Source organism: Bubalus bubalis, chromosome 4 (assembly GCF_019923935.1).
Source record: "Bubalus bubalis isolate 160015118507 breed Murrah chromosome 4, NDDB_SH_1, whole genome shotgun sequence".
NCBI classification, from domain to species: Eukaryota; Metazoa; Chordata; class Mammalia; order Artiodactyla; family Bovidae; genus Bubalus; species Bubalus bubalis.
In genome coordinates, this window is record NC_059160.1 from 18969000 (window position 1) to 18989321 (window position 20322).

The 20322-nt window shown below is 39.5% G+C and overlaps 1 protein-coding gene across 10 annotated transcripts in view; it reads left to right on the forward strand.

Annotated features, from left to right (window-relative positions):
- The window catches only part of KLRG1 (killer cell lectin like receptor G1), a 28214-nt gene extending 8371 nt beyond the window's left edge, over nucleotides 1–19843 (forward strand). For 2 of the 10 annotated variants that reach the window (XM_045165286.1, XM_025283182.3), the window contains 3 exons: nucleotides 4767–4868; nucleotides 8712–8812; nucleotides 19583–19843. In XM_045165286.1, coding sequence (XP_045021221.1) covers nucleotides 4767–4868; nucleotides 8712–8812; nucleotides 19583–19742 — 363 coding nt within the window. In that variant the 3' untranslated portion in view covers nucleotides 19743–19843. Of the gene's footprint in view, nucleotides 1–4766; nucleotides 4869–8711; nucleotides 8813–9144; nucleotides 10399–19560 lie in introns of those variants that run through there. The other 8 variants (XM_045165285.1, XM_025283175.3, XM_025283179.3 and 5 more) reach the window with 8 other exon arrangements.
- Nucleotides 19844–20322: the final 479 nt, after the last annotated feature.

Consider the following 20322-nt stretch of genomic DNA (forward strand, 5'->3'; position numbering starts at 1 on the left):
TCTAAACAGCTACCAAAACAGCATAAAAATCTATGAAAACCAAAGTTTTCTGACATTTCAGTGGTGGAGAATACTGCTAGGGAATTAGTTTGCTCTATGCTAGAGGCTCCAAGGCTATCAGAAGTGTCCCTCTTACACTGTTAAATAGTTATCTTTCAATAAGATATATAACTATAGTCCCCCTCTTAGATCAGTTATAGATAGCCAAGCTTATAATGAAAATAATAAAAATAGAAACTACTGTGTGTTGAGCACCTGCTATGTGATAGGAATTCAGTTCTATTTTATTATTCTTAATCTTCACAGCATATTCTATGAAGTAGAATTCAACCACTCTATTTCATAGAGTGAATAAAATTCAGAAGAGTTAGTGAGCAAGTCCAAGGCTACAAATCTGACAGAGCCAAATTTTCTTTTCATAGCCAGATTTTAAACTCCATACCAACCCACCTTTTAAAGTCTTACAGAAATACTGTGTTTGACGGCTTTCAGAATCCAACTTGTGCACGCTGAAAAATGAAATCACTTTTCCAGTTGTTTGTCTTCTGGTTCCTTTTCTTTGCTGTACATGTTTAAAATATTATTTGAATTTGAATCTGGGATGTATATTTTATGGCCCTTGGGATTTAAATATTTTTAAATAGTGAGGTGTTCACTTATTTTTCTTTTTCACCATCCTTAAAAATTTATTTACATGAAAATTATATGCTAACGTGTTCACTTACTATCTCTTTTTTGTGCTTGGACTTCAAGATTTATTTTATTTTTGAGAAAATAAAAAAAATTGAAGTTGAATTGTTCTATTATTTCTTCAGTGTTCTATTTACCTTATGGCAACTACTCTTTTTTGCTCTTCCTGGTCTTTGAATTTATCTTTCAGTTCAGTCAGTTCAGTCGCTCAGTTGTGTCTGACTCTTTGCAACCCCACGAATCGCAGCACGCCAGGCCTCCCTGTCATCACCAACTCCCAGAGTTCACTCAGACTCACGTCCATCGAGTCAGTGATGCCATCCAGCCATCTCATCCTCTGTCGTCCCCTTCTCCTCCTGCCCCCAATCCCTCCCAGCATCAGGGTCTTTTCCAATGAGTCAACTCTTCACATGAGGTGGCCAAAGTACTGGAGTTGCATCTTTAGCATCGTTCCTTCCAAAGAAATCTCAGGGCTGATCTCCTTCAGAATGGACTGGTTGGATCTCCTTGCAGTCCAAGGGACTCTCAAGAGTCTTCTCCAACACCACAGTTCAAAAGCATCAATTCTTCGGCACTCAGCCTTCTTCACAGTCCAACTCTCACATCCATACATGACCACTGGAAAAACCATAGCCTTGACTAGACGGACCTTTGTTGGCAAAGTAATGTCTCTGCTTTTTTTTTTTTTTTTTTTTTAATTTTATTTTTTAAATTGTTATAGGAAATTTTATTTAAACAAAATATATCCAAACATTATCATCTCGACATTAATCAATATTAAAAATTAGTGCAATATTTTACATCCCTTCTTTTTTACTCTATCTTCAAAATTCTGTACATATTTTGCACTTACATACATCTCAATTCAGAGGCCAATTTTTAAAAATTGGAATATAATTGCTTTACAGTGTTGTGCTAGTTTTTGCTGTACAACAAGTGAATCTGCTTTTGAATATGCTATCTAGGTTGGTCATAACTTTTCTTCCAAGGAGTAAGCGTCTTTTAATTTCATGGCTGCAATCACCATCTGCAGAATTTATCTTTAGATATGTTCAAATTCTTGATTTTTTTTTCTCCATATAGATAAGTTTATTTTGATTGTTAACTTTTGTTTCTTATAGTTGTTGGTGTGTTATTTTAAAATATATGTTGACTAAAGAGTTCCCTGTGGAAATACTTTGGTTTCTTTACACCTATCCTGATGCTCCTCCCGGTATAACATCTTTCTTCCTCATTATCATAATTTGAGATTATATCTTCAGACTTTATTGCTTTAACAATCTCTCGTTCAACTTGAACCATCATCCCTGTTAGAGTTTATGACTTTGGGATTGTCCCTATCTTCTCCCTGAAGTTTCAGTATTGACTTTTCTTGTATTTAGGGTTTGAAAGTGAAAGTGAAGTCGCTCAGTCGTGTCTGACTCTTTGCGACCCCATGGACTGTAGCCTACCAGGCTTCTCCGTCCATGGGGTTTTCCAGGCAAGAGTACCAGAGTGGGTTGCCATTTCCTTCTTCAGGGGATGTTCCTGACCCAGGGATCGAACCCAGGTCTCCCACACTGCGGGCAGACTCTTTACCCTCTGAGCCACCAGAGAAGCCATCTAATTATATCGAAGGTTTCCTTCTGTGACTACAAACACTATGATAACATGGTCAGTTTTCCCCATAATGTAAAGTAGATTCAGGTAATTAAACAGCTTCATTTCTTTCAGAGAGACATGAGTTTGTTTTTACTAAATTGCTTACTAGCTATGTGAGCTTCAGCAAGTTTCTTAACCTCGTTGACTCTCAATTTCCTCATATACCAACTGGAGAAGTTTTTTTCCAGAATCATTACAAGTATTAAGTGAGAAAAATCTATGTGAAATTTTTTTTTAACATAGGAGGAATCACTTCATTTTAGTTTTCCTTCTTTCCATTTTAATTCTCCTTGACACTTGAAATAAAGCCCAGATTTGAAATAACTTTTGTTTTTCTTTTCTGTCTCCCAGAGTGTGAAATTTCAGTAAAATATGTATCACAAAGTAAATTATGATTTGTTGAATTGAGTTTTTCCCTTTTGAGGAAATCTGAAATGATATGTTTGAAGATAGAACTAAATGGCTGGAAGCAGATGGTAGATGATAGGAGAATTGTTTTACTTGAGGTCTTTGTAGTCTGGTAATGTGTGTGTGTTTATCACCCTTTCTTCATGACCAAATAAAGCAACCATTATGAACTTCACCCCAAAGCATACCTTTGGTAGGTAGATTAGGATACTTCTCACTCCTTTTTTTTTAACTTAAAAAATGTGGTAAAGCATCAATAACATACAACTTACTATTTTGACAATTTTCAAGTATATAATTAAGTGGAATTACGTATATTCACATCATTGTGCAACTGTGACCACTGTTCATTTCCAGAACCTTTTATATCACCCCAAACAGAAACTCCACACCCAGTAAACAGTAACTCCCCATAACCCCACTCCCCAGACCCTGGTGACTACTAGTCTAATCTTTTTCTCTTTGAATTTTCCTCTTATGTCCTTTTGTATCTGGCTTATATTATTTCATTGGCTTCTTTTGTTTGGCATGTTTCCAAGGTACATCTGTGCCGTAGCAGGTATCAGAATTTCATTCCTTTTAAAGGCTGAATAATATTCCATTATATGCATAGGACCACATTTTGTTTATCCATTCACCTGTTGATGGACAGTGTTTTACTATTTTTTTTTCTTTCATAATTGAAATTGTACTGATGGTTTTGAAGATCAGTATTTTGTTGTGTTGTTCAGTCATGTCTGACTCTTTGTGACCCCGTGGACGGTAGCCTGCCAACCTTCCCTGTTCTTTACTACCTTCCAGAGCTTGCTCAAACTCATGTCCATTGAGTCAGTGATGCTATCCAACCATCTCATCCTCTCTCTTCCCCTTCTCCTGCCTTCAGTCTTTCCCAGCATCAGGGTCTTTTCCACTGAGTCAGCTCTTTGCATCAGGTGGCCAAAGTATTGGAGCTTCAGCTTCAGCACCAGTCCTTCCAATGAATATTCAGTGTTGATTTTCTTTAGGATTTACTGGTATACAGAAGTTTAAATTTGTGTATAATTCTTAACATTTGTACCAAAAATCTAAAAAAAACCCCATGTAATTGTGATTCATTTCTGAACAATTATCCAAGTTACTCTCCAGTTTAAAATGTGAAGGCAAACTTGTTTTAACAGTATGTTAAGTATGAATGCCTTCAAGTGTTCATACACTGTTATATCATATGTCCCACAGATTCACAATTTGAAAATTCATTAGTAGTGTATATGGTATTAATCTTTCACAGCAGATGAAGAAAATTACTAGGAAAACTGGACTACCTGAACAAAGATGTTACAAAGTACACAAAATTCTGACAGGGAGAGCAGAGATCAAGGTGTGGTTTTTCTTTAAGAAACAATTTCACCAAAACCAACATAGGAATACAAGTAATTCAAAGTGTCCAAGACATGTTAAACACACAACTGACTCCAAATTGCCATTTAGTGTGCTTTGTATTGGAGGATGTAAAATCTAGTCCATCTATGCAATGTTAAGTTGATACCCAAGACAATCAAAGCCTCTGTTTTCAATATCCCTCTATTTTCTGGTTGTACCAAAACAAAACAAAACAAAAACAAAAACAAAAACTAAATGATTTCACCTCTTAAGGAAAAGCAATTAGCACTTAAAAAATGGAATAATGTTGAATTTCCTCCTTCTTAAAAATGTTTCCAGAGCTACTCACAATTTTGCATTTACAAAATAGTTGATAAACATATTGCCCTGTATTGTACAAGAAGGGAGACAGGGACCACTAAGGCTGGGCGGTGATTTGAATCAGATTTGGCTTCTTTTGTCTCCTGCTTCATCAGAGGCTGGGTTCTCCTCGCTCTTAGTTTCTGTTTTCTGCAGGTAAATCTTGTGTCTTGGTTAGCCTGTTTCCCTCGTGTTCTTGTTTCCCCTTTTGTTTGTGGGTTTTTTGTATTTTTTTTTTTTTGGTCTGAAGATTTATCCTTTCCTGCCACCATTTTTTGGTTTCCACTTTGATTTCCTCTTTTTTGCAGGAGCAGGTTAGTGGAGAACCACATCTCTTGGGCTCCTCCTTTGTTGCTCCCTGGGTGGAGCCGACCTCCTTCCTGGGCATTGCAGGGAGCAAGACGTGCCAGGTGCCTGTGGGCAGGTGTGCCCTGGAGACTTAGTGAAGCGGGAGTGCGGGTCCTCCTGCCACCCCAATTGGTGGGACCCCAGCGTTTCACTCTTTTAAAGAGAGTGCTCGGTTTACACAGCAAGGCTTACTAACTTTTAGTATTGTGCACATACACAAAATTATAGAGGAAATTCTTATCAATATTAAATTCTAGTAATTTTGTACCCTGTCGAGTTTCCCTTAAATCTCTTCATGTATCCGCATGTTTTTATATGCTAGTAGTCAATGGAGACGGAGAAGGCAATGGCACCCCACTCCAGCATTCTTGCCTGGAAAATTCCATGGACGGAGGAGCCTGGTGGGCTGCAGTCCATGAGGTCGCGAAGAGTTGGACACGACTGAGCGACTTCCCTTTCACTTTTCACTTTCCTGCATTGGAGAAGAAAATGGCAACCCACTCCAGTGTTCTTGCCTGGAGAATCCTAGGGACGGTGGAACCTAGTGAGCTGCCGTCTCTGGGGTCGCACAGAGTCGGACACGACTGAAGCGACTTAGCAGCAGCAGCAGCAGTCAATGGAGAAGGCGATGGCACCCTATTCTAGTACTCTTGCCTGGAAAATCCCATGGGCGGAGGAGCCTGGTTGGCTGCAGTCCATGGGGTTGCTAAGAGTCGGACATGACTGAGTGACTTCACTTTCACTTTTATGCATTGGAGAAGGAAATGGCAACCCACTCCAGTGTTCTTGCCTGGAGAATGCCAGGGACGGGGGAGCCTGGTGGGCTGCTGTTATGGGGTCGTACAGAGTCAGACACGACTGAAGCGACTTAGCAGCAGCAGCAGCAACAGCAACAGCAGTCAGTGCTTACATTCTATAGGATATATTTGAAAAGTCTGAAAACAGAGGATAAAGTTATTTTTAAATAGTATATTTGTTAAACTTTCACGTAATATGCTCAATGTGTGTATATTCAGCTTTCCAGACACATTTTCAAGTGAAATAACTCTAAATTGAAAACAATAGATCTAAGTAATTTTAGACTTCATGGGTGCTCTGTATTGTACTTTTTTTTTTCTTTTCAAATTAATAACTACATGTATTGTAATAAGTACTTCACCCGAAAAAGTGTCTGGAGATTGAAGAAAAAAATGTAAATTATTTTATTTGAAAACATAACATACCTATTATTTAAAATTACATATTTACCCTATGTAAATATCTAGGCTTTTTGGATACAATATGTTCATGTTTTGCTTTTGTAATGTAGCATAATTTCATTCCTTTTTCCACACATTAAATGATTACAGATACTTATCTTTTAAAATTCTGTATTATTCTATTTTTGCTTAACTGTTTTCATATTTCTAGAAAAAAATCTGATTTCCAATTTTTAAGCAGCTACAAGCATATTTATATGAATTATTTCCTTGAGGTTAGTTATTTAGTATATAGTCCCTGAAATTAAGTTAGCCAATCAAAGATATGTCCAATTTAGTAGCCTTGGTATTTTAGTAGTTTATGTCCATATGGGGCTGAAATATCTTAGCTATATCCTGTAAACCATGTTCATTTTGGCAGTGTAAGGAGTATGTTCTATACCTTAGCAGTATTTTAATTACAATTTAAAAATATTGCCTGCAAAAACATATGTGTGCGTGTGTAAGACATAAATATTGACGTTAAAAATAAAATGCAAAGGAAAGAAAAAAATGTATCTGATTTCATTTGTTTGTGTTCTGTCTTCATCTTGCTTTTAGGTTTTATACTTTTTCCTCTCTAAGGTATAACCAAACATTACTAGTTCTAAAGTGACATAGCACCTCATTGCTCTAGTTCACACCGTCTCTGCAAGATAAGCCTTCTGAGGTCACACCCTTGCAATAAACACTCTTGTTTATGCTTTTATGCTGCTTCTACAGTAACGCACACATATCATTCATGAGTCCATAGAACCCTGTAGATAATCGCACTCTGGTTCTAAAAGCTTCTTTCAAGTGGGATGTTGATTTTCAAGTGAAAGTGACCCAGTAAACATTTGCCCTGTCCAGCCTCATCAGGGAGAAGTAGTAAGCTGGCAGAATCGTGTGACTTAGAATTGTATGGATCTTGAGAGTGGTGATCAAGTGTAGGATTGGAGTTTGTGAGTATTATCGAATCCCAGCTCTTCAGACTCTAATTGAGGTCTGTGTTTATATCTATTTATTTATTTAATGAATGAAGTCTATTCATTTCTGTGTTTCATTAGCTGTCATTCCTCCCACTGAAATGCGAGGAAGAAAGAAATGGACAGTTTTTCTTATAATCTTATTGGAAGAATGAGGATAAACTCACTTTTTTCCTTATTTAAATAATCATTTTAAGCAAATTGTTTAAGTACTGCACAAAAGGTTTCCAGCTAATCTGGAAATTAGGATGTCATTTCATTTATCCTACCCTTCCTTTACACTTCAGACCCTGTACCCCCACCAGCATACACAATTAAGTACTTGCTGGGAATATAGGGCTATATCCAAGGTGGTAGTTTACTTGTTGCTAAATATATTTATTACACTAGCACCAAATCCTATACAAAATTAATCTTCTGGGATTTAACCTTTATTTTATTTCATTTCATTTCTAGAGACAATTCCATTAGGATATAAACTCTTTCATTTGCCGGTCAGACTCAACAGAGCAAAGAATCTTATTTCTGTTCTAGTGGGTAGCTTGGGACATGTAAAGAGTATAACCAACTTAACCTTACCATCAGCTTTTTCCTTAAAAACTGTGTTTATTTTTTCTTGCCATATGCAAGATTGATGAGGACTTGGAGAAGGGGAGTTTAGTGGGGAAAAAACAACAATGCAACTACATTGTTGCAAGTTTAATAATAACATAAGTGTTAAATGATGATGTGAAATATGAGTGTGTTCACAGCAGTATTTAGCTTTTTTTCTTTCAAAGTTATTTGAATATATATTTATCTGGTATTTATCTGAATACCTATTTGGTGCTCCATCTAATCAAGGAAGAAGTTGCAGTGGAAGGTAGAGATGTAATAGTTACCTTATCTGTCATGATCTAAGAGTGTAATTATAGGCATGAAGTTCAATTCTAGGAAGTATTGCACTCTGCAACCGACACATCTCTAGAATGAAGGTTTGAAAGAGAGAGTAGTTATTTGGAGTAGGTGGTTGTTTCAGTCTGCTAGGACTGCTATAAACCATAGACAGGGTGGGGGAGCTTAGGCCGCAGACATTTCTTTCTCAGAGTTCTGGAGGCCAAGTCCAAGATCAAGATGCTGGTAGACTTGGTTTCTGGTGAGAAACTTCTTCCTGGCTTGCAGACAGCTGCCTCTCATGTGGTGGTGAGAGACTGCATGCTAAGTTGCTTTAGTCGTGTCTGACTTTTTGTGACCCTATGGACGATAGCCCGCCAAGCTCCTCTGTCCATGGGATTCTCCAGACAAGAATACTGGAATGGGTTGCCGTGCCCTCCTCCAGGGGATCTTCCTGATCCAGGGATCAAACCCATGTCTCTTATATCTGCTGCATTGGCAGGTGGATTCTTTACCACTAAGCCACCTGGGAAGCCTTTTCCTCTTCCTTAAGAGCACTAATCCCATTTTTAGTGTGGGGCCCACCCTGAAGACCCCATCTAAACCTAATTACTGCCCAAAGGCTACTTCCAAATGCCATCACTTTGTGATATCAGAGCTTCAACATAGCAATCTGGGGAGGGAGGGGACACACACATTCATTTCATAAATAACAGTGATGAGAGAGGGTGTAAGGAAAAACAGCGTTACCATGACCCTACATCTCTTTTTAACCTTTCTGCGTTTTTTTCCTACCTTTTTTCATTTTCTGCAACCTCTCATTTAGATCCAGCTCCAAAATCTCCTCAGTCAGGAATTTTACTGGATTGGTCTGAGAAACAGTTCTGGCTGGAGGTGGGAAGATGGATCAGCCTTAAACATCTCAAGGTAAGGGGCTTCAAAAGAGTGCAGAGAGAGAAGAGAAAAGAAAAGGGGGAAAGAAATTATATGTCTGGGGAAATAGACTAAGGATAATGGATGGAGAGAAGAGGAAAGAAAAAGGAAACAAGGAAGGAAATCAATAGTTGATAAGGGCAAGAAAAAAAGAGAGGACATTTTAAAGAGGATAATGAGTAATTTTTATTCTGCAGTTTTGGGAGCTGAGAGAAGTGAGGTCTGAATGGCAGAAAGAATTTGCTCATTTTTAATCTTTTCATGCCTTAGAACTTCCTTTACTCTGCACGTCACCTTAAGTGATTGATTTTTTTGGTTCCTTACAGAATTGCTTCAAACAGCTTGGTACAGAATTGTGGTACCATCAGCAAAGGTGGTCTCCTGGCCTCTAGCTGTGAGGTTGATTTTCCATGGGTCTGTAAGAAGGTCAGACGTTGATGAATGTTCTGTCTGTCCTGTGGCCCTAAAAAGAGGGAGAGGAGCTCTCGTGAGTACACCTTTAGTGAGTGCTGCCCTTCTAGCACATAAGTTAGATGTGGGGTCAACGCCGCCTCCCTGGGATTGATGGCTTCTTGCTGGACTCTCTTTGAGAGAACTTAGATGTTATCTTAACACTTTAAAGAGTGCAGGCAAATTTGTGAAATAGATAAGGTTTGTTTTTAGTATCCCTCTCTCTAGTGACTAAGGTTGTTGGCTTAGTCATCCCCATCATCTTTGTCAAAAATGTGCCTTTAAAATGTTATATTCTGAGCTGAGCTGATGAAATCTGTGCAAATATGTACTATTGCCAGTGTATTACAGGGTTTTTCTGTGTGCTAGTGGGTTGACATGCTACTGCTCCCCAATAATATACTTTTATCCTAACAGTGCCTCTTTGCAGGTAAAACCTGAAATAAGTTGTGGAAGGTGAATGAGAGAGAGCAGGGTGGTGCTTTGTGTCTCAGCTCTTCACACTTCTGTAAAGAACTGGCCTTGACTGAATTTAGTTTTTTCGAAAATGCATAGTTGTGGTTGAATAACCAGTGTGTGACTGTATTTTCCTTGTTATGACTGTGATTTGCACATTAATTTCACCATGTGAAATGTGGGCATTCTGGTAAAGGCATTATTATAGAGGAAAATTTACAGAAGCAGTTTATGTGGATTGATCTCCCAATTATTTTTGGCACAAATGACTAAAAAATAAGAAAAACATTATTTATCCTTAGTAGGGTTGGGCATAGATGAGAAAGCAAGGTGTTATTTAGTGATAGAGGAGGGATTAGTAGGACATAATGATAAATAAAATTAAAGGGAAAGAAGGCACAGCATTGTCAATAGAATCTTAGAAATAAAACCACTGCTTATTGTAGGTCAATAAAGCAAAGAGAAAGAAAAGATACAGGAGGGAATGATGAGGAGATTGTAATTCTGTACTGTTGATGACTATGGATTGTGGTGTTTACTTAAATTTCCCTTTTGTATTATTTTTAGGACAAAGACTGTATCTAATCCACCCTTGTATCTCGAACACCTAAAATAGTGCTTGCTTGTATCAGTGAATATTCAATGCTTGAATAAAAAAAAAATGGAATTTAAAATTTCTTATTCTAGTTGTTTCTATTAGCTCATGAGTGACTAGAGGAATTGAGCAAGAAACATGGAATATCTGAATCCTGCCTTAAACCTACCCATTTGAGCAGAGGACTAGTTTAATCTAGATATGGTCAACATTACGTACATATATTAATATCTTTGGGAATAGCACCCTTTATCTGGCACTAAACACATACTGCGTAGAGACCTAATCCTCAGGAAAAAATTAGAAACTATTTAAATATCTATTAATATTAAAATGATTAAATACATAACCACCTTGCTTCCTTTATTCTTTCTTCTGTAGGACAAACTTTTTAAAATGAGTATGTTTTTATCTTTTACCTGTACAACTCGAAAACAATAGTAAGTAAGACACAATGAAAGCAGTCCGCACCCTCTGACATCACTGTCGAGCTCTAATGTTGGTGAGGTGGCTTGGCCTTGACGCTGCATTCAGGGCTTCGCTGGCTGGGGCTTTTCTGAGCTCATCCCAGGTGAAAGACGAGTTTGGTTCTGTTGCTCTGGAGAAGGAGAGTTAGCACTACTTGTGTAGTCCCACTTGAGCTTTGAGTGACCTGCTTAATGCACCTTCTTCTCTTTTTTCCCCCTTTTAGATCAGCTTTCACAAGTTGCATTTTCTGAGGCTTTCTTTCCAATGCAGGGAACGTGGGTTCGATCCCTGGTTGAGGAACGAAGATCCCACGTGCCCCATAGCTAAAGCCCGCATGCGACAACTAAGACCCGATGCAGCCAAATAAATTAAAAAAAAAACTTTTAAAAAAGTTGCACTTTCTCTGCCCCCTCAAAACAAGTCCTACCTATCTTCAAAAGGGCCACATCTTTGGTCACATGGACATAGGGTCAGTGACCTCACTGCACACATTCCAAATTTTGTCATGGATGCCAAGACTGCTCTTAGGCTTTTCTTGTCTTAGCTATAGTGATGTCCCAAGCTGTTTATATGTGATGTCTCTCCAAAGATGGGCTAGAATGTGCTCTCTAGATCCGCAGTAAAGAACTAAAAGTTTCTTTCCCCTTAGTTCTTCCTATTTTCTGCTTAAACAGTTTTTCATGACTTCCAACGCCCTGCATGACTTGTAAGCAAATATTTGCATCTAACTGCTGCTAGCTGTGACAGGTATGGAATGCTCAACCACCTTCCTGAAGACTGTTAGTTACACTGGTTCCTTGTATGTATGTGTGTGCTCACTTGCTCAGTTGTGTCCAGCTCTTTTGTAACTCCATGGACTGGAGTCCCCTAGGCTCCTCTGTCCATAGGTTTCTCCAGGCAAGAATACTGGAGTGGGTAGCCATTTCCTTCTTCAGGGGATCTTCCCAACCCAGGGATCGAACCTGTGTCTCCCACATTACAGGTGGATTCTTTACCACTGAGCCCCTGGGGTTCCTTCTATATATTTTTCCTTAGAAAATGCCTTGTCCCCTCTTAAGAGCCGTGGGAAGACAGTGGGAAGAGCACTGATGCTGGAGTCAATAAGACCAACTTAAAAATTTCTTTTTGGATATAGACCATTTTAAAAGTCTTTATTGAATTTGTTACAATATTGCTTCTATTTTATGTTTGGTTTTCTGGCTGTCAGGCATGTGGGAATCTTAGCTTCCCGATCAGAGACTGAACCTGCACCCCCTGCATCGAAAGGTGAAATCTTAACCTCTGGATTGCCAGGGAAGTCCCCAAGAGCAACCTTTCCTCAAATCCTTTTTCAAATAATTGCTGTGTGACTTTAGGCAAAAATGCTTAACTTCTCTGAGCTTATATTGAGCCATTCTATTATGATTGCTCTGTTCAAAACAGCCAATCTCCCAGCTCTCTGTGACATCTGCTTGCTTAGTTTCTTCAAAGCTCTTGTCAGTCATATTTTCTTTATGTGTTACTTCTATTGAATTATTATTTACCGTGTTTTGAAGATGTACATGCACACAGGATGAAATTTAAAAGTTACAAGACATAGCCAGGAAAAGAGTCTCTGCTCCACCTCTGATTGCCAGCTCACTAGTTCCTTGCCCTGGAGAAAAATACTGTTGCCTTGACATTCTTTCTCAGATATAAATTGTTCACAAACAAGCATTTATGTACATGAGTGCACGCGTGCACACACACACACACACACACACATGGGCTTCCCAGATGGCTCAGTAGTAAAGAATCTGTCTGCTAATGCAAGAGATGCAGAAGACACGGGTTCATTTCCTGGGTCAGGAAGATCCCCTGGAGTAGTAAATGGCAACCTTTTCCAGTGTTCTTGCCTGGAAAATTACAGAAGAACCTAGCCAACTATAGTCTATGGGGTTAGAAAGAGTTGGACATGACTGAGCATGCATTCGCACACACACGCACACACACCTCAAGTTGTAGCATAGTATACACACTGTTCTGAACTGTACTTCCCACCCCCAATTAACAATATATCTTGAATCTATGTTTATATACTCATTAGAACTGCCTTATTCTTTTTAATGGCGGGACAGAATTCTATTTTATGGATTTAACAATTTATGTAACTGATCTATTAATGGAAGTTTAGATCATTTCCCTTCTTTTGCCTTTACAAACAATGCTGCAATGACTATATTTCTACAGATGTAATTTCTTGCTTTTTGAGTATTTGTAGATTTCCCCAATTGTACATAAATTTGCAGATTTGTACTCTCTCCAGCAATGCATGACAAGTTTCATTTTCCTTTACATCTTTACCAATGCAGTTTTTCATAAATTTTTTGATCTTCACTAATTAGGGAGGTGAAAACGGTTTCTCACTGTGGATTTAATTTGTATTTCTCTTATTAAGAATTATTTTTTACATGCTTACAAGTCATTTATATTTCCTTTTCTATGATCTGACAGTTCATAGCCTATATCCTTTTTAAAAAAAGAGATTGGGTGATTGATCTTTTCTTAAATAATGTGTGAGAAAAAATTCTTTATATACTAAATAAATTAGCCATTTGTGTGTAATACAGGCTGAAAGTATTTTGTCTTAGTTTATAATTTTTCTGTTTATGTCCTTTGAAATCCTTTATTCTCCATTCTAAGATTAAATTAGTTAAAGGAAAATATAAAACAACTGACCTCCAGTGAAAGGCATAATTATAGAAACCCCAGGAATTAATTGGAATTGGCATTGTTGTGTCAAGAAGGATGGAAAATCGGTGCATTTGCTAGAGAAACAGGGAAATGAGCACAGTAGTTACATGTGTGATGGCTCATCCAAGAGGCTTTAAGAATCTGTAAGGTCCAGCACTATAGATATTCACTGACAGACTTGGTGACTTATCAAATATCTCTAGACTCAGAACAGAGTCAGTAGTGGAAATGCTGTTGAGAGCCAAGAGCAACCTGGGAATATTCTTTGAAGATACAAAATTCTAGATAGAAGCTCACCTATGAATAACTAATTTTTTTTGAGAGTGCAAGAACTTCCCCATTGATGAGAGAAATAGAATATCAGCAAGACTTTTTTTCCTGTGGTCTCAAAATTTTGGCTGAAACCTAAAGCTGAGAATCAGTTCAGTTCAGTTGCTCAGTCGTGTCCGACTCTTTGCGACCCCATGAATCACAGCACACCAGGCCTCCTTGTCCATCACCAACACCCAGAGTTCACTCAAACTCATGTCCATCAAGTCGGTGATGCCATCCAGCCATCTCATCCTCTGTCATCCCCTTCTTCTGCCCCCAATCCCTCCCAGCATCAGGGTCCTTTTCAATGAGTCAATTCTTCACATGAGGTGGCCAAAGTATTGGAGTTTCAGCTTTAGCATCAGTCCTTCCAAAGAACACCCAGGCCTTCCAAAGAACACTCCTTTAGGATGGACTGGTTGGATCTCCTTGCAGTCCAAGGGACTCTCAAGAGTCTTTTCCAACACCACAGTTCAAAACCATCAATTTTTCAGCACTCAGCTTTCTTCACAGTCCAACTCTCACATCCATACATGACCACTGGAAAAACCATAGCCTTGACTAGATGGACCTTTGTTGGCAAAGTAATGTCTCTGCTTTTCAATATGCTATCTAGGTTGGTCACAACTTTCCTCCCAAGGAGTATCTTTTAATTTCATGGCTGCAATCACCATCTGCAGTGAATTTGGAGCTCCCCAAAATAAAGTCTGACACTGTTTCCACTGTTTTCCCATCTATTTCCCATGAAGTGATGGGACCAGATGCCATGATCTTCGTTTTCTGAATGTTGAGCTTTAAGCCAACTTTTTCACTCTCCTCTTTCACTTTAATCAATTTAGTTCCTTTTCACTTTCTGCCATAAGGGTGGTGTCATCTGCATATCTGAGGTTATTGATATTTCTCCTGGCAATCTTGATTCCAGCTTGTGCTTCTCGCAGCCCAGCGTTTCTCATGATGTACTCTGCATGGAAGTTAAATGAGCAGGGTGACAATATACAGCCTTGACGTACTCCTTTTCCTATTTGGAACCAGTGTGTTGTTCCATGTCCAGTTCTAACTGTTGCTTCCTGAAGTGCATATAGGCAAGCTGAGAATAGTAGGTGATAAAAAGTCCTGTGTTCCAAAGACAGGTTTTGGACACACCCCATAGGACTTTCTAAATGGGTCTGGGGACAGTTACCCACAGCCCATATAATGAAAAATTCAAAACCAATTACAGAGGCAAATTTTTTGAGGGAATCTGTGGATGATGGGATTGCTGGCATGTTTCCCCTCCTTCAGCCCAGGCCAAGTTGGGGAGGAACTAGGAGGGCCTCTGCTTGCTGGAGGTGGACACAGTCCTTCCCAGTCTGTATGGCTCAGCTCTGGAAATTTGTAGACCCAGGGCTGACTGGAGAGCAAGAGAGTGCTTGTAAGAACTCGACCTAAGTGCCCTGTTGTGGACGGCATAGAAACTTCCATCTGAATGGTGCCTGGAGAGGTCTGGTGGTGGGAAGCTACCTGAAATTGCCCCTCATGCCAGGGTAAGGAAGGACAGATGCAGTGGATGCCAGTTGCAATTTCACCATTTGTTCAGTGGGTATAGGAGCACCCCAGGCCCAGAGGAAACAGAAGAAGTTAATGGGGTTTGAGTTGTCTACAAAGGGACCCCAGGAGAAAGAGGTCCTGTGGAATGTTTGGCCATGAATGAAGAGGCCTTCCAGAGAGCATATCACCTGTATCAGGAAATGGTGCAGGGCGGAAATTCCTCAGGCATGTATCTAGCTGTGTGTCGGATCTCCTGAAACCCACTAGTATCCGGGGATCATATCAGTCTGGGTTCAACAAAAGAAGCAGAACCAGTAGGCGATACATTTAAAAATATGTATATCACACGGAATTGGTTCAGGCAATTGTGGGGCCAACTAGGCAAGTCCAAAACTCAAAGGGCAGGCTATCAGGAAGGGCAGACTGGGGACACTGCTGTCCCCAGGAGGAATTTCTTCTTCATCAGGGAAACTTCAATTCTGCTTTAAGGCCTGTCAACTGATTGTGGTAATCTCCCTTACTTAAAGTCAACTGGTTATAGACTTTGCATGTGTGTGTGTGTGCTGAGTCACTTCAGTTGTGTTCAACTCTTTGCAACTCTAGGGACTATAGCCCGGCAGATTCCTCTGTCCATGGAATTCTACAGGCAAAAATACTGGAATGGATTGCCATGCCCTCCACCAGGGGATCTTCCTGACTCAGGGATCAAACCCGTGTCTCCAGCATCTCCTGCATTGCCAGGGGGTTCTTTAACACTAATGCCACCTGGGAAGCACACCTTCACAGCAACATCTAGACAAGTGCGATGGACCTCCCTGGCAGTCCAGTGGTTAAGACTGCGCTTCCAGTGCGGGGGGTGAGGATTTAATCCCTGGTTGGGGAACCAAGATCCCACATACTGCAGGGCGCCACCAAAAACAAACAAACAAACAAACAAAAAAAACAGTGTTTGATTGAATGATTGGGGACTGTTGCATAGCTGAGATGACATATCACAGGACCATCACAGGTATCAGTCACACAAAGTGATAGCTAGATAACAGAGTACCAATGAAAAAGACTTTGTTCTTCCAATCCCCAACTCCAGAGGCTAGAGGGCTGCCTCACTTCCCCACTGCTGGTCTGTGAAAACAAGACTCAGAAGCCAGAGGTATGTAGCCAGAAATTTTATAAGACTGATATTTTGTTTTAAATTGAATTAAACTTTTGGTATCAATTTGCACTCAGATATTGAGGATTGACAGAAAGATTTATTTGGTTTCTGCACATGTATAAACTTAGTTTTTTTTTTTTTAATTAAATTTCATTTTTTTCTATCACACGACTTTGAGCAAACTCAGGGAAATAATGAAGGACAGGCAAGCCTGGCATGCTGCAGGACATGGGGTCACAAAGAGTTGGAGATGATTTAGAGATTGAACAACAACCACAATCCTTTCCTTCCTTCCTTCTCTTTCCCATCCACTTTAAAAAGATGGTGCTGATGAATTTACTTTCAGGGCAGCAATGGAGAAGCAGACATAGAGTCAGACCTATGGACACAGGGGTGGGGGTGGGGCAGAGGAGAGGAAGGAGAGGGTGAGATGTAGGGAGAGAGTAACATGGAAATTTACAATACCACATGTGAAATAGAGAGCCAATGAGAATTTGCTGTATGACTCAGGGAACTCAAGCAGGGGCTCTGTGAGAATCTAGAAGGATGGGATGGGAGAGAGGTGGGAGGGAGGTTCAGAAGGGAGGGGACATGGGTGTACCTATGGATGATTCTTGTTGATGTGTGGCAGAAAATGGCAAAATTCTGTAAAGGAATTATCCTTAAATTAAAAAATAAACTAAAAATATAATGAACTAGCTTATCTGAACAAGTTCAGTTTACACACCCAGATTTCGGATTTTTAATAAAACAAACATGTATGATGATCTCTTGTGATTTTAACTGCCCTCTTGTGGTCAAAGACTATGATTGCCCTGATCTAAGAATTGCTCAAGTACTCTGTCCAAGGTCGTTCAGAGGGTATTGAGTTAAAGACTGCTCTTTCAGGTTTTTGTCTGTTTTATTTTTAAATGATCAATCATGGGTAGAATCTGTTATCCAATCACTTATCTTGTTTCTAGAAAAATTCTTGTGTCATTTTGACTTTACTCAGATCCCCAAATAGTTCATTTGTGGTGAATCATTCCCTTTGTCACCAGACATTTTCAAACAGAAATCTAGGATCATTTGATTAGTCAGACTGCTTGTACACTGTATTCAGGTCACTGCCAGTTATCAACTCTAGTCCTGGAATGACAGTGAGTGAATAAGAACAAAAAACATAACATTAAGTGGCAAGGAAAGTAAAAGTATCAGCAGTAGCACGTGTCAGTAATGAAGAAAAGAACAAAAGAGGATAAAACAGAAACACATCATATTTTTAATAGAAAGGACACAGTTGATTACAGAAAATGAAGCTTTCCAAAAATTAAGAGAGAAAGGAGAAGATGCAGGTAGAATCAAGTGCTAATCTTGGTATCATTTTGGAATGGTTCATAGTCACATACACTATGTCATTTCACTGTATGGCACAGGGACTTTCCTGGTGGTCCACTGCTTAAGACTCTGCACTCCCAATGCAGAGGGCCCAGGTTTGATTCCTGGCTGGGGAACTAAGATCCCACATGTCATTTGGATGGCCAAAAGGTAAAAAAAAAGTGCATCTAGTAGATGGCACAGAATTATCACAAAGCCCCTGATGTAATGCTAGGTCCCCAGGCTTTTTCTGTCCTTAATAAACAAATGTCATCTAATCCCCTACCCCATTTGGAAAGACAAAAGCCATGCCGTCCATTTTTCTGTTTAAGTGCCTTCTGTGTTGGGTTATCCAAGTCAGGAAATCTTAGTGTTCTACAGAGAACACTAGACTGGAAATCAAGAGCTTTTTCACTATTCGCCTGAAGCGTAGCAATGATGTATTTGGAATGTTAGCTAGCTCTTCTGTTCTGTACCTCCCTCCCAGGCCTACATCTGGCATTCAATATTCTTAAAACTTATTTTCATTAGAGGGCATTTCATCTGAATCGCTTTTTATACTCTGTGTCCTTATGTACATCACGTGGCTGCTGCCAATGCAGCATTTCCTAAAAGAGTGCCTCACCATTGTCTCTGAGATTGGTTGCCAAGCTGACAACCATTTGGTAGGTCTTCAAGCTAACACTTTTTTGACCTGACTATGAGTTGTTCAGGGAGGGTTTCAAACAACAACCAGAATTCCAGGTCCCGTTTCAAATGACTCACTGACTCAAACACTGAGAGATTAAAGCTGTTTAATGGGAAGGTCAATGGGAAAGCAGCCAAGTTCATACATGAAGAAGGAATGTTGACTGCCTGACAGCTATTGTGTAAAATGCTGTGTCAGACTTGTTTCCCAAGATGGCTGCCTGTCTCCCATCAAACATGATCTTTAAAAACAAAGAAGCAAATGCCTTCATTGAGTATAGCTGATGAACCAAGATCTACACCTATTTGAAATGTATATGATAATGAACCACAGGCTCTTTTGTCCTTGCCACTCCCCCAACAAGAACTAGAGTCCATTTTCCCTACTCTTCATTCTGGACTGAATATTTATTGTACTCACCTTTCTTTGTCTCCTGAGTTTGTGTACAGATGTCTTGTAAGTTCAGATTTCTTTAGCAGCTAGGGATTCCCTGGCGGTCCAATGGTTTGGACTTGTGCTTTCCCTGCGGGAGCCTGGATTCAATCCGCAGTTAGGGAACTAAAATCCTGCAAACCATGTAGCATGGCCCCAAAAACCTAACAAAGAACCAAAAAAAAAACACAACAAAAAACCCCACAAGATTTCTTCAGGATCTATACTTGAAGAGTAGTACTTAAAGAGCTTCACCCACAAACCCCACTCACACCTGATTTTGATGCTGAGATCCTAGCGCATCCATAATAAGGTGAGAATTTCTGGGGAGACGCTAAAAATATTTTGTATGTGGGGGAAAGAAGTGATTTTGTAATCAAATGGCAGATCTAGCAAAATGTGTTTCCAAAGGTGGCTACAACAATTCCTTCATCTACATAGTCTTCTGTAACGTGATCTTACTTCTATTTCACGATAGAGTCTGTTTCACTTTCTCTTGAATACAAGCTGGACCCTGTGATGCTCTTGATCAATTCAATGTAATAAAAGTGATTCTATGTGACTTTTGGGGTTGTTCTATAGTAATGTTTCAGTTTCTGCTTTGTTTCTTGGGAGCACTGAGTTGCCCTGTAACAGGTCCAGGAACCCTGTTGGAGAAGAGACAAGGAGTAACCCTGAGCTACATGGAGAGGGGGCAGACCCCAGCTGTCCAAGAATCCCGGTGGAGCCTTTGGATAAGTCCAGTCCCAGCTCCTATCAGCCTGCAGTTTCATGAGAGACCCCTGGCAGGACCATCTGAAGAACCCCCTGGAGAAGCTCAGTCAATCCATGAAACTGTAAAATACAATAAAATTGTTGCTTTTTAAGCTTATTGAATTTTGGAGTGATTTGTTATGCAACAATACATAAATCAAATAGATAATATCCACTGTAGGATGTGTCCCAATTTCAGAGATGTTAAAGTGTGAAAATGTGCCTTCCATACATGCATGCGCACACGCGCACATACACAGACACACACACACACACAATCACTACTCCCAGAATGCAATTCTGTGGACCAGTAAGGACAATCTGTGTGCTAGTTACCTTGCTTTGTTATCTTCTTACTATAAATTTCCATGATTATTTTATTCTTCTCCTTGTCTCTTCCCTTGCCTAACTTTTATTTTTTTTGGCCAAATTTTTTACAATTAATGCAGCAGCAGTACTCATATTTTTCTAAACCTCTGCTGCCACCCTGTGGCAGTTTCATTACTGTGCGTGAAAAGAGGGCATCTTAGGGCTTCTGCTAAGGTACCAAATCAGGCACAAGTGTAGCGGAAGCACATTAAAAAAACAAAAGAAAAACTGGC